Raw genomic sequence first — 16,784 nt, 5'->3', positions numbered from 1 at the left:
AAAAAATTGCCAAAATGGTAATGCAACACTGCAACAGATGACTCAGAAAAGCTGTGGAATCTCTGACCTTGGAGGTACTGGAACTGGAGCAAGATTAAGCCATGGCTGAGGTAGCTAGTGTTGTTGACAATTCCTCTTTGAGCAGGAGATTGGACTGGGTACCTTCATGGTTCCTTACCAAGCAACATATCCATGACTTGAACTGAGCCTCAAGGGGTTTGGCAAGGCAAGCTGCCTGCAGGTAGCTTGTTTGCTTGAATACAAAATAGGGAGTCAAGCAGAACTAGTGAATTTGGCAGTTCTTTTCTGTTGAAAAAAAAAAAAAGTGGAAAAGAAGTCACAAATATTTTCTTTTCGTTTCTGAAAGTAGAATGGCACTGTGTTCAGAAATGCCTCTCATAATTGAGCAGAAGTAATTGAATTGCAGTTCTAACAGCTGAAACAGTCTTTAAAACAAAATATGTCATTCAGTCCAAAATCAAAAGGGAAGGGGAGCTATAAGAAAAAGAAGAAAGAAAATGTAAGAAGACGTAAATGTGGGGAATTGATTCATTTATTTATTATTATTATTATTTAATATTTTTAATTCTGTCACCAAACTAGAAAATCAGCTCCTCACACAGCTCTCACAGACCCCTGATAGGTTTGGTCTGTGGTATTTTCTCTCCCTATCTCCTCCAGGGCCCTCTGGGTCTCAGGAGTGCCATGTACTGAATATACCTTTCCTCCCACCCTTTTAGGTGCTTTCTGGTTCTGCTTTGGCTTCCCATACACTTGATATTTTATCACCCTCATTCTCAGTTCCCTGGTCTTCCCTTCACCAGGAGAATTAAAATGTTTTCCCCAGGAGAAAGGACATGATTGTATTTTGTCTGTTCATCCCTAGCAAAGGCAGCATTAGATACCCGGCCAGGCTCACTCCTACAGGAGAGCTTAAGTCATGTTGCTTCCAGTGGGAAGGAATCAGGTTCCAGTGAGGGTCACTGAATCTGGGCATTCACCTTGGAGTAGCATTGGATTCAGAGGGATGTGAAACTGGAGGCTAGAATGAGGGATGAAGATGGAGAAGCTTATTTTATTGTTTGTTTTTGGCTGAGGTGACAGGTTAAAGGGAAAAGGAAAATGAAGGTGGGAATTTCTCCTCTTCCAATTTTGACATCTGTCCAGACTGCCTGGGGAACGCATGTGTGAAAAAGGTCCTGTCTTCCCCCAGGAGATCCATGCAAAAAGGCCAGCTCCATTTACTCTTCCTTACCTCCAATTTCCTTCTCCAGAAAAACAGTCATCACCTTGAAACTAGCTGAACTCTGAAGGCCTAATACAAAACAAGCAAAACAAGGCTAAGGCTCTAGACATGAAACTGATATAACAATAGAATTGGAAAGCAGAGGACATGGCACTGCAGGGACATTAGGTGTACAGATACAACTCACCTAATGCAGCAAGAGATCAAGAGTTTAAGTGATATCAAGAGGTTCTCATCAACCTGTTTCACAGGTTCAAGACTCAACTGAAAAAGTTGTCGAAGATGTTGAAAATTGGCTTCATCCAAAGAACCCAATAAATTTACAACCTTCTTGCAACCGGGGAAATAAAAATCTTAACAATACCCACCTCCAAATGCTGTCTATAAGTTTTTGCCATATCAACGGCAGGAAAATGAAAAGGGGACAATTGCCTATAAGCCAGCCAGAACTTTTCTGATCACATGCATAGAAAAATAGGTATATATGATACACATTGTTACACTTGTTAATAGTTTTACTAACTTGTTTTTTAGTCCGTAAGTTTTATCTTGTTGAGATTATTTCATTTAATACAAAGAGAGGTCTTAGAAATTGCAGTGTCTCAAGTATACCAAGATAGGACCACTTGTATTTTGAGTCTTCCAGTGCATTAAGAAATATTCTTCTATCCTCATTACAGATCTTTATCTAAACAGAGATATATCTAATATTGTATCATCAATACATAACTAGATTAACTTATGATTTTTTTTTGCTGTTGTTGCAGGTATTCCTTGCCCTATCATCATTGCCTGGGCCATTGGCAAATTATATTATGAAAATGAACAGTAAGTGACGTTAACATTTGTGTTTATGTGGCTCTCTAAATAAATTAGGAAATGGCTATAAGATGAACTAGTAATTTAGAAATTCGGCTGATTGGAAAGATAAAAAGTCAAATCCTCTTCATCTAAACCCAAATGATCTCAAATTTCAGAACACTATTTGAGTCAACTCCTGAAAGTATCAATATATTCCCAAATCTCCTTTGTCAAACTCTGAAGTTCTCATTTGATAGCTTTGTACATGATTTATAGTGAGGTTAATCTCCTTCAATGGGAGTTCTGCTTGAATAAAACCTTGGTGAAAATTACAGTTGAGTGCTAAAGGATTTAGCCTTCTGGGTGTGCAGAATTCAGTTTCAGCCTGCCAAGAATAGTCTTATGGTTGGAATTTTTGCATTTGTTTCTGTCTCTTTCAAGTGGAAACAGTAAGTGCATGAAATTGAAAAATATTGGAGATAAGCAGGCATCTGTGTTGTTTTTTTTTTCCCACAAACAGCTTGTACTTTGCAACTGGTGTTTGGATCAGTGTGTACTGGCTGTTACAGCTCACTCCTCTAACCTTAAAAAATTATTTCCTCCATGAATCTGGTATTCATATGACCACATTGTGTATCTGTCTGTCTTTCTATAGCACGTCTGATTAAATGTAAGTATCTACCTCATAGGTGTCTGCATCTGCACTAATCTGTGGTCTGTTATGATCAGCGGTGATCAATCAAAACAGTAAATGCAGTCTGGGGTGCATTTCATCTCATCTGGAAGGAGATGTTCAAAGTAGGTTGGATGAATTAGACTTACATGCACTATTTCTCTCTCCTGACTCTAGAGGAGATGGACAGGATCACTGGCTGAGTTATGGGCATCTACACTGTATGGGAGGAATTCTGTTATGCACTACTAAATTCTTATTCTCCTCTCCCCACAAGCTTTTGAACCCTTGACTAATCTCTTCTATAGCTTCAGTGGTGACTTTGAAGGTGATAATCTAATTCCCAGGAGTTGCACATAATGGCAGTCATTCAGTCACCCTTCAACTGAGAGAAATGTTTTGTGAGGTCCAATCCCAGCCTACAGCAATCACATGGGAGAATCTATGCTGTAGTTCCAAAATGGCAAGTAAAAGTTTAACTGGAGCCTGCTCCTTGGGTGTCCAAGTCAAGCAGCCCTGGGAGATAACCTCAGGCGACCAGCTTTCCCTGGTTTCCATGCTCACAAACCTTCTTGTTTCTGTGTGGGTAAAGGGTTGCAACATTTTGGGTCTGCTTCATGGTCAAGTTCCTTTCTTGAACAAGCAAGGGCAGCATGGCAGCTGTCTCATTGTGCTGAAACTAGGACTTTCAGCTGTAGAACTAGTACCTTGAAAAAGAAAGGCAAAACACCACATGCTTTAATAGCAGCAATGCTAATTAAACTTCCCTGTTCTGAGTGATTGAGTTGAACACCAAGGTTTGAACACATCATTTTTGAAGGACTGCTCATCACTCACAAAATAAATAAGGGCAAGCCCCTGATAACATGCTACAACGTCTGGGACCACACTGCACACAAGGCAGAGGTAGAGAAACCACTGCATCGCCTGTACCAGTTCCTCCTTTCAAGATCATCTCTATGCCTGCAACATTAATGTTAAAGAATCTCACTTTGATGTATCTTAGATATGAAAAAAGACATGACAGGTTTATATAGCCATTATATAGGTCCTGCACAATATAGCATTATAAAAGAAGGATGAAAAATACTGTCAGCATGGCAAGAAAAGCAAAGTGATTCTATTTCTATGCAGAATGTTATGTGGTCTAGGCAGCTCTTGTTGAGTCTCTAGGATCAACCTCTCTGTCTTGGGTGGGTTATGAAATGGAGCTTGAGCTTTTAAATTCATGTCATGGGCAAGTCTGTACATACTAACGTACATCATTTGGCTAATGGGCTTGCTGATAGGGGAGGTTGCAGGTTACTCTTGGTCGACCTAGAAAACTAAACCTAATGTCTTGGGAAGTTTTCACCTTTATGCTGATGCTTGGCATGAGGTGAAACATTCACACATCTTCATTGCACAGCACAGCTGTTCCAAGTTTACCGTGTAAAATAGAAAGTCCTCTTGGCTTCTGCCCACTGTAGTCTGGGGTGTAATAGCCTGGAGCCTTAGTGTTATCCTTGCTCAGTGTCAGCAGTGGGGCCAGGATTCATGTACTTCATCACTCTGCTTGAGAAACTGAGAGTGGACACTTCCACAGTGCCATTCCTTTGATCTAACACACACCACACAGACAGACAGGCAGAGCGCCTGTAAATGAAGAGCTGGTAAGGGCATTAAGCTGTAAGGCAAGGGCTATTAAATGAAATCTGCTTTTCACATTTGTAGTAATGTAATATGCAGGGGAGACTCAGTGAAGTAAATGAACTGAAGCAAAACTAGAAATGAATTGCTTGCTGAGGGCCTGTCAGTTATCATAAATATTCAGTCACCTTCTCAAGCATTAAAGCACATGATACTCAGATAGCCTCTTCTTACTGCCTTCTGGTCTGAGGAAAGGGGCAGATTCTGCTGAACTGTCAAACTAAAGCTGAACAGTCCAACTAAAGCACTAAATGTATGTGCTGTACATGTGCACGATGTGAGTTTGAGTGTATTTAACTTAGATATTGTCTCTTCTCCTCTCCAATTAGCCACTGGGAGAGTTTGGAATAAACTTTTTGACATTTACATAATCCTTTCCCTGTGCTAGGATAATATAGAAATCATGCCTTTAACTAGAGTGCATAACTGTGTACAAATACAGACAGAGAGAAAAGTAATTCCCAGCTTTGAGAAACAATTGCTGCCAAGATAATTCATCATCTGTCATGCCAGGAGAGGCTGAAAGAGCTGGGACTCTTTATCCTGGAGGAGGCAGAGGGGTGTCTCACCAATGTTTATAAATATCTGATAGCAGGGTATGACGAAGGTATACCAGTGGTGCCCATTGACAGGACAAGATGCAAAGGCACAAATGGAAATGCATGACATTCCATCTGGACATAAGGAAACACTTTTTTTTTGTGAGGGTGGTTGAACATTGGAACAGGTAGCCCAGGGAAGTTGTGGAGTCTTCATCCTTGAAGATACTCAAAAAACAAATGAACATAGTTCTCAGCAACTTGCTCCAGTTGGCCCTGCTTTGAGCAGGGGGTGTTGGACTAGACAATCCCCAGAGATCCCTGCCAACCTCAACTGTTCTGTGAAACAGACTGACCATCCTGGTCAGCCTAGCTTTTAATGCTCCATTTATCCTCACCTCTGGAGAAATCGTTTTACTCCCCTTGAACTAGCAAACAGGACACCAGTACAAAACATGTGCTTGCCTACAACCTTCAAGACTGTTCAGATACTCCAATGGACAGCCCATAATTCAGAACAAAATGAGAACTTCCTTATCTGAGTATGCATTTGAGCTGTAACATAAATTGTTTGGAGGTTGAACCGAGGTTCATGTTATGTGTAGCTCATAGTAGCTTAAAAGCTCAAAATAATGCACAAGAAGAATGTTAAGGAAATGCTTCAATGAGCTTCTGAATTTTTTCCCTTTTTTATACTTATTATAAGTATGAATAAGTGTTTTGCACAGTGAGGCCAATATAATTGGTACTGTGGCAAATATCCTATCTGGGATTTAACAGGTTTTTAGCAAAATCTGACAATGAGTCAGTAAAAAAAGAAAACAAAACAAAACAAAAAATGGTTAAAAGATATTATTGTAACAATTTCATTGGTGGACTGTTGGTAAGGAGAAGAACATTAGTAAGGTCTAATTTACAATAATGATAAAACCAATGTTGTTTTTTGCTATATGAAGAACCATCACAGAACCGTGGAGAATATTAATTAGCACTATCCACTAGAAGTTTGTTTATATATCTGAGTTTAATAAGAACTGTCTTCATAAATTGTCCTCCTCAATATTTACAGAGTGTTTGTTTATTCTTGCAGAGGTAAAGAAGAAAAAAAAAAGAAAAAAAAGGTGGCTTTTATATGTTACACAAAGCTGGAATTAAATTCTGATGCACCAAGTAATTTTCAGTGTTTCAGATTTCTCGTTTTGGTTATAAAGAGATGTGTAGTGCAGATTTTACTGTAGGAATAAGGGCTTGTATTGGATTTAAAGTTAGAGTTAAGATGACAGGCAGAATGTTTGCAAGATGCCAGCTAAGGTCGCAATTTGATCAGTTAGACTGTAAATATGAAATGCAGCTAATGAAATGTAGACATATGTAACGTCTCTGGCACATATCTATCCTCTAACCTTCCTCTCTTAATTTAATGGGCAGACTAGAAATGTTTAGACTGCAAAGTATCAGATCTGTTTTATAGCCTAAGTAGATGAGCACCATTCTAGAAAAGCTTTTTTTTTTTTTTTCCTCCACTATATACAAAAGGAACCTGGATCATCAAGCTCACATGTAGGTGCCTGTGTTTTAGAAGTCTACCTTTGGCAACAACCTCCTTCCCTAAAAATTTTGTGAAAGTGTTTGTATATATACGTGGTGCCTCACTCAATACAAGTTTAGTCTGATATTGGATAATAAATATTAGTATTTTTCTCTTCAATATGATCTTACAGTTAAGCAATATTTTAATTCCAGAGAGCAGTGAGCAACCTTTGCCATTTAACCTCATTTGTGCTCTATAACCTCTCTTCCAAATTTTCTGTGGACTTCTTCTGGCTCACAAAGTTCTGTCAAATGTCTCAGTCCCTTATCAGTCCCATTTGGATTCCTCTTCCAGCTTTGCAGAAATCCCTCTTCTAATAGCTCTTGGTTCTCTAAGTTTCAGGCAATCTATAGTAGTTCTCTTGAAATGCCCTTCAAAAATATCTCTTAAACCTAGGTCTTGCAAGTTCTGGAGAGTTGTGTTTCCTGCCTTGGCATATCTTAGACATCATTTTTCTTCATATCATTCCATCTCTCTAATACAAAAAAAAAAAAAAAAAGTTTCATTCTTTTAAAGCTGTTATGGGGATTCAGGGATGATAAATAGGCTATAGGAAGTATCTTATTCCAAGTCTTGCTCTCACTGCCAAATTTTGGAAAATTAGTTGCAAAATTATGAATTTACATTAATTTGCGGTCAGTGCACCAGGGAATAACAGATGTGTTTTCTATTTACAAAATATTCAAAGCCCTATGATTCATTTGGACCTTAAAAAACTAAATCAAAGAAAGGCAAAAATTGTGTGACACTGAATTGTACTCCTAGAACCCTGATGCATATCCCAATATTTCTGTACAGTCAGGGCAATAAGAGCATTTTGCAAAGAGCAAATGCTCCATCTATCTTTCTGTAAAACACAAGCAATGTGTTTTGAGGACATTATGTGATTGAAACTAATTCTAACTGAACCATAGCTTTCCTTATCTCATTTTATTTACCTTATCTACTTCTGATGTCCTGTCTTACAGGTTGCAACCTCCTTGAGTCAACAAGTATTACTTCTTGAATTTTTGTAAAAGTGAAAATATGCACCAACATTCATGGCCTTCTTAGCTCAGGCGCTGCCCTTGTTTTCATGTCTCCAGAACCATTAGCCTTATCTTTAATGACAAAACGAACACAGAGGAGACATCATTTATTGCTTTGTAGACTTGTTATGTGGCATCCACAAAGGGGAAAAAACCCTCATACACTTGAACTCCAAAATCTGCTTCCTGTGGAACAAGATCTGGATCTCCAATGACTTAAACCTCAAGGCATTATGGCATTATGACAGCAAAGTTGTCTCTGCTTGGTGGAACCAGTATCCAGGATGTATCTGTATATCATGGCTATATCTGTAATATTAAATTAGATGAGCCTGGAATCATTACTGGGGCTGGAGTCCAAATAGCATGGACTGATTCACATCCATATTACTAAACTCTCTTGGCCCCCAAATCAGGGCAGCTGTGGTCTGTTGGGAAGGTTCTCTAGCTCCTACTAACTCCAAAATTGTTCCCCAGGAATTGTTTGGGAGTTAGCTATTGTTTGGCCTGGGCCAAAGCTGTCCAATATAATGGTGTAAATCATTGAGTCCAGGCCTGACCTCTGCTTCTGATTAATTTACTGACAGAAGTATAACTGATTTATGATTCCCTGTATGGGTAACTGTGAAAGCACAAGCTTCTGGCAGCCAAAAGGGCCAACTGTACCCTGGGGTGCATCAAGCACAGCACTGCCAGCCATTTGAGGGAATGGATTGTCCTGCTCTGCTCTGTGCTGGTGCGGCCTCACCTCCAGTACTGTGTGCAGTTTTGGGCACCACAACATAAGAAGGACATAAAACTATTAGAGTGTCCAAAGGAGGTTTACAAAGATGGTGAAGGTTTTAGAGGGGGAGACGTGTGAAGAGCAGCTGAGGTCCCTTGGTTTGTTCAGCCCAGAGCAGAGCAGGCCGAGGGGAGGCCTCATGGCGGCCTGCAGCTCCCTCACGAGGGGAGCGGAGGGGCAGGCGCTGAGCCCTGCTCTCTGGGGACAGCGACAGGACCCGAGGGAACGGCATGGAGCTGGGACAGGGGAGGGTCAGACTGGGTGTTAGGGACAGGTTCTGCACCCAGAGCGTGGTTGGGCAACCCCAAGGCAGTGGTCACGGTACCAAGTCTGCCAGAGTTCAAGAAGGATTTGGACAACGCTCTCAGACTTGTGGTTTGATTTTTGGGTGGTCCTGTGTGGAGCCAGGAGTTGGACTTGATGACCCTTGGGTGTCCCTTCCAGCTCATGATATTCTATGGTTCTATGATTCTATGACTCATCTGTTGTATAACGAAGCAGGGAGAAAAACATTTGGAATTCGTAGAAGTGAAAGTCAAGCCAGCAGTCAGTAACACATAAAACATCGAGGCTCTCTGCTCATCTGAAGTCCTGTGGTTTACCTGTGCTTTCACTTAACCTAAATTCATTCCATTTTAGTAATGTTGCATCAAGTATTTGCTACCTTCAGATAATGTCTTTTTACTGTATGCTGGATTTGGTAGTCACCAGCTTCGTTCAAAGCCAATGGGATGAACTCCTTCTTCATCCAGTACCTTATTTAGCCATCATTTCCTTGCAACTTGAGACACATTTGCTCTAATAGCCCTTACTTTCTGGAACTGAAGGGTCTTTGAGCGCTGCAGTAAGTAACAGATTTTTTTCCTTACAAAGAATATTTCTTTCATCCCTTTTTTCAGATGCAGCAGGTTACATCTTCTGCATCCTCCTTATAGCAGGTTCTCACATTTCTTGGAAATAATTGAATAGTCAATAGCCAACTACAGGATGGGAACATGAATTGTCCGATGGGAGGAGAAAATGAGGCTCAGACCTGTGTCCAAACAAAAGAAGGCTTTGTAGCAGAAAACTCAATCACTTGCTGATTATGTACATAATTATACAACTTAGAGCATAAGGGAAAGTCTCTCCATCATGTCCTTGATATTACAACCTGTCTAGAAGAACTGCATTCCCCTTTATAAATGTTTCTCTCATTTGTTTTGTTTCTTACAGATGCTGGTTTGGAAAAGAGCCAGGGAAATATATCGACTACATATATCAAGGGCCAGTGATTCTTGTTCTTCTGGTAAGGATTTATGTGGGTGGAAGGACACTGCCATCTTCAATTGAGGGATATTTTGATAGGCACCTGTGATGTTCCACTTCTACTTTCATATAAAATAAAACACAGAAAGGTCAAACATCTTCAGCTGCTCTCTGCAGTTACCACAGTAGCTAACACTGCAAGTCAAAATTGCTGTGATCTGTTTTTGGTTGTTTCCTTGACCTCAGGCCGTTCTTTTCTCCTCCTTCTGTAATGCTGTTTGCCTTCTTTTGTAAAATGTTTTGAGATGTAAGAAGGAAAAATGTTCAAAAACAGGAGGTGTGCTGTAACATCTGCTTCTCCACTTGAGCTCTTGAGAACTAGGGCACTTCTTTCATCCATGTTGATTTAAAAAAAATGTAATAATTGTCATAAGGAATTGCATTTCATTGTATAGCCATCTACACCTTCTCCATTCCCATTATTGCCATGTATTTGTTCCTTAGCCTTCCTCTTTTTAACTTTCCTTCTCATTGCCGCCCACAGTTAACAAGCTGTTTATCTGTTTAGCCAACACTCTGTCCTCTGTACCAGCCAACAGCAGGCAGAGAAAGAAGGAAGCTTTTTCATAAACTACTTGGAACCTTCAACTAAAATTCAGTGATGCTTTCCCAGAAAATACTGGTTGTGGATCAGCCAGATCAATGTTATTAGAAAGAACAATGCTGCAAAAAAATGATCTTCTTCTTTCACCCCTTTGCAGTAAAAGCCAGATAGGAAGAAGACAGATGTCCTGACAGGGAATTCCCAGGGCTCACTGGAGGGAACTTAGGGAACGAAGAGTGGGTATAGATGTTGGAGTATGCTGCTCCAACCTCCATGGAGAAAGTGTAAATGCTTCAGAACAGGCAGCCACTGTCAGCTTTTTCAAGGCTAAGAAGCCTTGAGCTCTCACCTTGTCAGATCTGTGCTTTTCATGTGATTCACCATGAAAACAACTTCTCTGTTACCTAGGAAGCCAGCTACTAATCTGAATGTTTCCTAACCTAAAAACAGATGAATTAGTTTTTGAATTAATTGTTAAGATGAGGCAAACAGATCATATTGTGTGTAGCTGAAAAGAGAAAAAAGGTAGTAGGAGTCTGTTTTTATGTAAAAAAATCTTTTCTTTACGTTCTACGGAGAGAAAGATATTCAGTGTGACACACAATATAATTGTGTGCTACCAAGAGAGCCATCCCAAAAGCACAAACAGCCTCACGGTGAATTAACTCACTGATATAGAGACTAACTCACATACAAATCCTATTTAGAGAACACAAGTTAGTAAGTTTGCAGTACTCAAAGCATGTAGTTTTTACATCATGGCCTGGAGGTCAGAACTGTGAATCTACCACAGCCCCTTTGCCTCTCTCTAGCAATCAACAAGATCTTTAAAATTCTTTGATGTCATTTCTGGCAGAGAGCATAGGTAGCTCAGAATCAGGAGAATAACTTTGCTGTCCCCAGAATAGCCCTTTCTACTTAATAACAAAAAGGACTGAAAAATAGATGCACAGTTGGAGGTTCTTCGTATACAGATCACTTTATCTACCTGTAATTTACAGCAGCCCTGAAAACCCTTTAAGCCAAACCAAGACCTGAGCATACCCTAAATGTATCACCCTGACCCAACCAACCTGACATATCAAACCTTTCCACATTAGCCTGCACTGGAGCTCTAATTAAAGCACTAATGTGGTAACAACAGTAATTGCACTGTGGGGTGGAGAGCAGCTGGTACAATTTAGACAAATCACATGAGGGCAAGCCCTTTCTTCACTTTCCATATGATTACCACTATTGGGGAGTACTGTTGGGTAAGGAAGAGAGCTCTAGGGAAATTTATTTTAAAAGGAGAATATGAAAACTCTTTTGGTTATAAAGAGATATGTTATAAAGAAATGTTATAATACACCCTGATTGCCAGAGTGTGCCTTTTTTTTTTAACAACAGTTGAGTCTCATGCTTATAATTAAAGATGCCTGGTTTTACAATGTTTTAAAGTAACTTGTCAGGCTCTTTTTATGATAGTTATGCAAGTTAAATCATATGTAGTGAATCAAGTATAACTTGTTGTTATTGGAGTTACTGACCCTTTCAAGGGTGCTATGAAAAGTGCTGGATTAAAAGCACTGAAATTTGATGTCTGCGATGTACCATGGCAACATAGTCAAATATCTTCCCACAAGCATGTCAGTATGCTTCTACCTTAACAAAGGTGGGGGCGAAGTGCTGAATCCAGCTGCCTGCTCTTCTCTTCCCTCTAGTGAATGATGGCCATGGGAAATGGAGGGCGCAAAGATATTTGGAAAACAATACAGCTCTCTCTGTGATCTTTTTTGGTCACAGCAGTGAGTTGGATCTGAACTAATGAATTAAAAACGTTGGATAAGCTGAGCGTTGTGTCTTACCAAAGAACTTGCATGATGACTGGGAGAGAACCGGTGCACTGCTGGGAAGATACAGAGACATGAACATTACTAGAATAAACTGATGTTATTTCCAAAATTGGATTCAGACTAGAAGTTACAAGTTTAAAAACTCCATTAAATTACCAGTCCACATGCAAGCACTCAGCCTGTGGCCATTAAAATTGGTTTTACCCACAAAGAAAGTTTTAACTAATGCAGAGAATTGTATTTTTGGTTAGTTGGGAGCCAAGTGCCCAGTGTACATCCATCTGAGTTTTGATTCCTTGTTAGACAAAGGTAGCATCTTTGTGTTCAAGAGGCTATACTCTACCAGCCTGTGGCAATATGATTAGAGAGCTCTCGTTGGTAAATATTCTCAGTTACAGAGGTCTAAAAACTTTTTAAAGATCCTGATCCTCTTTAAAAGACAGGATTTAATCTGTCAAAAATCATTTCCACTGGTTTTGATTTCTCATTTCTTTGCCTCTGTGCACTGGACTGTTGCAGACCAAGTCAGAATAACACCGAGAAACAGATCACGCAGGAGTTCTGATCCCCCTGAGGAAAATGCAGGTTGACTAAGAATAAAGCATTTTTCATGATGTAACCAGTACTCAAGCTCATCATTAAACCATATTATTCTCTGTTATGTCTCAGGCTATGAGGACTTTGAATAATGCAGAAGACATTTGTCCTACTGCTTTCCTACTTGTCTTTAGAAGAAGCTTGAACATTGACTTGCACTATAAATGAGGAAACATTTTCAGAGACAAAGGAAACTGGGTATACGTTCTGATCCCGTATCTTGTGCTAGATACCTGTGACCAAAGTTGTGAGGGAGAAAATGCACTTAATTATTCTTTATTGTTTAATTCTTAAATGGATTTTGGCTTGAGCATATCCCAGGACAGATCCAGTCCTCTGAATACTTTGAAATTCAGTTTCTGATAGCACTAGGAAAAGATATTCTATTAGTTATTTTCCATTCAAATTAGTGTTTGTTTGCTTGCTTGCTTGTTTATTTGTTTTATTACTAAGGTATCTTTCCTCAGAGTGGCATAACCAAATTTTAATCATACATCTCTGTCTGAAGGTAAAGAAAGGGCAAAGGGCTGGAACTGCAAGCCAGGGAATTGAAATTCAGCCTGAATTTATTAAGAAAAATACATTTCTTATGTGCAATTTTAAATGTAATCCCTGTCAAAGAACTGGTGAACCATGAAAACACAGCAAGATCAGAGGAGGAACCTCAGAGAACAGTTACCAGAGACGGTTAATTGAGCTGCTTTTTTTCTCAATAACTGTAGAGTGAACTGACCCCAGATATGAACCATTCTGCAAAGTTGCTCAGAGCTAAGACTGTATTAAATTTTCATTTTTTCAGACAGATCAGATATTTAGTAGGTTGTTTTTTTTCAGACCTTCCATTCAGCTTTAATAGATTCTTTTTCCTTATACTTGAGAACTGAACAGTTTTCTAACCTCTGCATTTGAGGCTAGTTGAAAATAATTCACCACAATCAATTAACTGCTGCCAGAAGTGGATGAGCTGATGGGAAGACCTGAAGTTTACTTCTATCTCTGCCTTCATCAGCTACTTGCTTTTGACAAGTTATATTTCTGCTCTAGGTCTCAGTTTCCCCAGCTAAAAAGCGAGCTTGATGACACTTACCTTCCTTTGTAAAATGCTTTGAGATCCCTGGATGACAAGTACTGTAGAAGAGTGAAGTGTCCTTAAGAAAGTGGGCTCATCTATATAATAATGTGGAATTTTGACAAAGAGACAGCTGACATGTGGTCTTCATGATGTGCTAATCAGTAATGATGTAGAATTTGAGGCTGAGAGTGCTGGTTTTTTTCAGCCTGGGGAGGAGAAGGCTTCAGGGAGAGCTTGCAGTGGCCTGCCAAGGCCTAAAGGTGGCTGTGGGAGAGCTGGGGAGGGACTCTCGGTCAGGGAGTCGAGTGATAGAGCAAGGAGTAATGGCTTTAAACTAAAAAATTGTAGGTTTAGACTAGATATTAGGAAGAAATCCTTCACTATGAGGGCAGTGAGGCCCTGGCCCAGGCTGCCCAGAGGAGCTGTGGCTGCCCTGTCCCTGGCAGTGCCCAAGGCCAGGCTGGATGGGGCTGGGGGCAGCCTGGGCTGGTGGGAAGGGTCCCTGCCTACGGCAGGGGGGTGGGATTAGATGATCCGTAAGGTCCCTTCCAACCCAAACCATTCTATTATTTTGTGGTGGCAAGACCAAAGCTTGCCACAGTACTCAAGGTGTGGCCATACAAATGGCTTTTTATAGCAGTATCCTGTTCTCTGTTTTATTGTCTTTCATTCTCAGTAATTCTAGACATTTTTTGTTTCTTTTCCTGAGTAGCACTGGGAACTGAGATGAAGTTTTCAGGAAGCTAGCTAGTATAATTCCAACATTTTGTTCCTGAATTAAAATACATAGAGCTCATAACTTGTCATGTAAAGTTAAGATTGCTTTACTGCCCCGTTGCATTAGCTTTATATCATGTTATTTCATGTGTCGTGTTACTGCCTGGTCACTTAGTATTGTAAGACCCTATACAGATCTTTGCAATCAGCTTTTATTTTTGCTACCCTGAGTAGCTCAATATCACTAATAAACTGTCAGCCTGCTCTTCATTCCCTAAATCGTTAAGGTCTACAATGAACAGCACGGATCCACTACTAGCTTCTCTCTGTTGAGAAAACAGACTACTATACATTCCATTCCTACCTTTTATTTCTTGTAATCTTATATCTGATGCTCTTCCCTCCAAACTTATAACAGCCAAATTTCTATAGGAGCCTTTGGAAAAATTTCAAATTCCTTTCAGAAACCTGATATGTTTTGTTTCTTTTTGTTTGTTTGTTTTTTGAAATACATCCCAGAGGAGAGTTGACTTACCTAAGCTTAATAATATTATTGACATAAAGCAAATGATCATAAATTACCATTAATATGTTTAAGCTACAAGAACAAGGTTCATGACATTTATTAACTGTCTTCCAATAGAACTAAAGGAATAGTAACAATTTAAACAATTTACCTGAGAGTCTATTTCCCACTACTGCAAAGGATGTGTCAATACAACTGTTTGCAATATCTATAGGATTTGACTCAATAATTATTCCCATTCTTTGTCCTAGTTTATCAGTGCAATGTTACTTTACAGTATTAGTACATCATTTTTTTTCCTTGAAATGTGCTGCTCTGTGCTTTTGAATGATTATCCTAACACCACATATGCACTTACAGTTCTGAAGAGCACAACCATCTTTCCGCCATTCTCTTATGCACATCCTTTTCTGATATGTTTTAAATGTACTGCAGGTAAGGGGTATAGGTTTGTTAGGCAAAAGCCAATATTTATGGAATCCTTCCCTTTCTGATATTGTCCAATCAGATAAAATTTGTAGTGCGTCATAATCTTCACTTCTTTTTGCTTGACTGTAATGCTCCACTCACAATTTTGCAATCCACATTGCTAAAGTTCCTTTTATTTTGGTGTTCTAAAAAAAGTCACAATGGTTTGTTCATTTGCCATTTTATATATAGAAGCATTGCGCCTATGTATGCATCTATATGCATTTCATTTTTGCTTTCTCTGAAAAGCATCCCCTAGTTCTTTGCAAACATCTTTCTTGCTGATATAATTGCTTCTCTGAATATTTTATTAGTTTCCGCTGACTCTTTTCCCACTTTTGCTTCCAATTCAGCATCATTGTTTCCTGAGACTCAGAATTTTTCTTCCATTTTTATTATTATTGATCTATCATTTTCATTTTGCCTTCTGCTTCCTAACTAGCTTATGTTTTTTCTCAGCCCCTGGATTGCAGATTAATTTAGTTTTCCTATTGATTTTTTTTATTTCCTCGTCTCTACAGTTTCCATGTTCTTCCACTGCTAACAAGATTGTAGTCCATGACTTGCAAACTTGTGACATACCTGAATTTTTCTTACAAGACATTTATCATCATTTTCACTAGTTTGCAAGCATGCTGTCATAGCTACTTACTCCTAGGATAGAGATAATATGCTAATTTGATTAGAGTTCATCAAGAATTTATCTCCAGTTCTGCTTTTGTTGCTATTTCTCCCTTCCTGTTGCTTAAGTTCTGTGGCTCTGGAGTCAATGGTGTCTTCAGGATCAAAAAATCAAGGTGTCCAGTGCCATGTATATACCTGCAGTGTCTCTCTGTTCTAAAATTTCTGTTCATGAGACATGTTCCACAGCCAATAAGAAATTCATATGACCAAGAACAGTTGCCTAGAAAAAATTCTCTGAAATTCATCCTGTGAAGTCTCTCCCTGTACTCAGCATCCTTTCCAGATAGGAAATTACATTTCAGCAGCAAGATATTGGATGATTACTCTTTGGAAGAAGACTCTCTCTTGAGTCTTCTCTTGAACACATAGCAACTTGGAACTAACAGGTGGATCATTCACAGCAACGTGCCTGTGTTTTAGGCTGTCATGTCATTTTGGTCACCTCCAGTGCACTGGGGTGGTGATTTGGCTGTTGAGGGACACCCAGGCATATTGTTGTTCTTACTTGTATATGTGTTTACTGGTATTTAAACCTTCAGTGTGCCCCTGGTTTGTCAGGTGAACCTTGGAGAGAAGCCCTGTTGAGTAATCTGGAACTGGGGACTCCACGGTGGGTGACTTGACTTGGGAATGACCTACAGTGTGTTCCTTTAGCAAAGCTTCTTGAATACAAGACATTTCA

At 39.5% G+C, this 16,784-nt stretch overlaps 1 protein-coding gene across 4 annotated transcripts in view; it reads left to right on the top strand.

Annotated features, from left to right (window-relative positions):
• The window catches only part of CRHR2 (corticotropin releasing hormone receptor 2), a 158,394-nt gene that overhangs the window by 115,126 nt on the left and 26,484 nt on the right, over positions 1–16,784 (top strand). For all 4 annotated transcript variants that reach the window (XM_083825466.1, XM_083825464.1, XM_083825465.1 and 1 more), the window contains 2 exons: positions 2,014–2,074; positions 9,567–9,639. In XM_083825466.1, coding sequence (XP_083681592.1) covers positions 2,014–2,074; positions 9,567–9,639 — 134 coding nt within the window. The remainder of the gene's footprint in view (positions 1–2,013; positions 2,075–9,566; positions 9,640–16,784) is intronic.

Source organism: Anser anser (assembly GCF_964211835.1).
Source record: "Anser anser genome assembly, chromosome: 2".
NCBI classification, from domain to species: domain Eukaryota; kingdom Metazoa; phylum Chordata; class Aves; order Anseriformes; family Anatidae; genus Anser; species Anser anser.
Note: the sequence above shows the minus strand (reverse complement) of the source record. Positions and strands in the feature narration are given on the sequence as shown.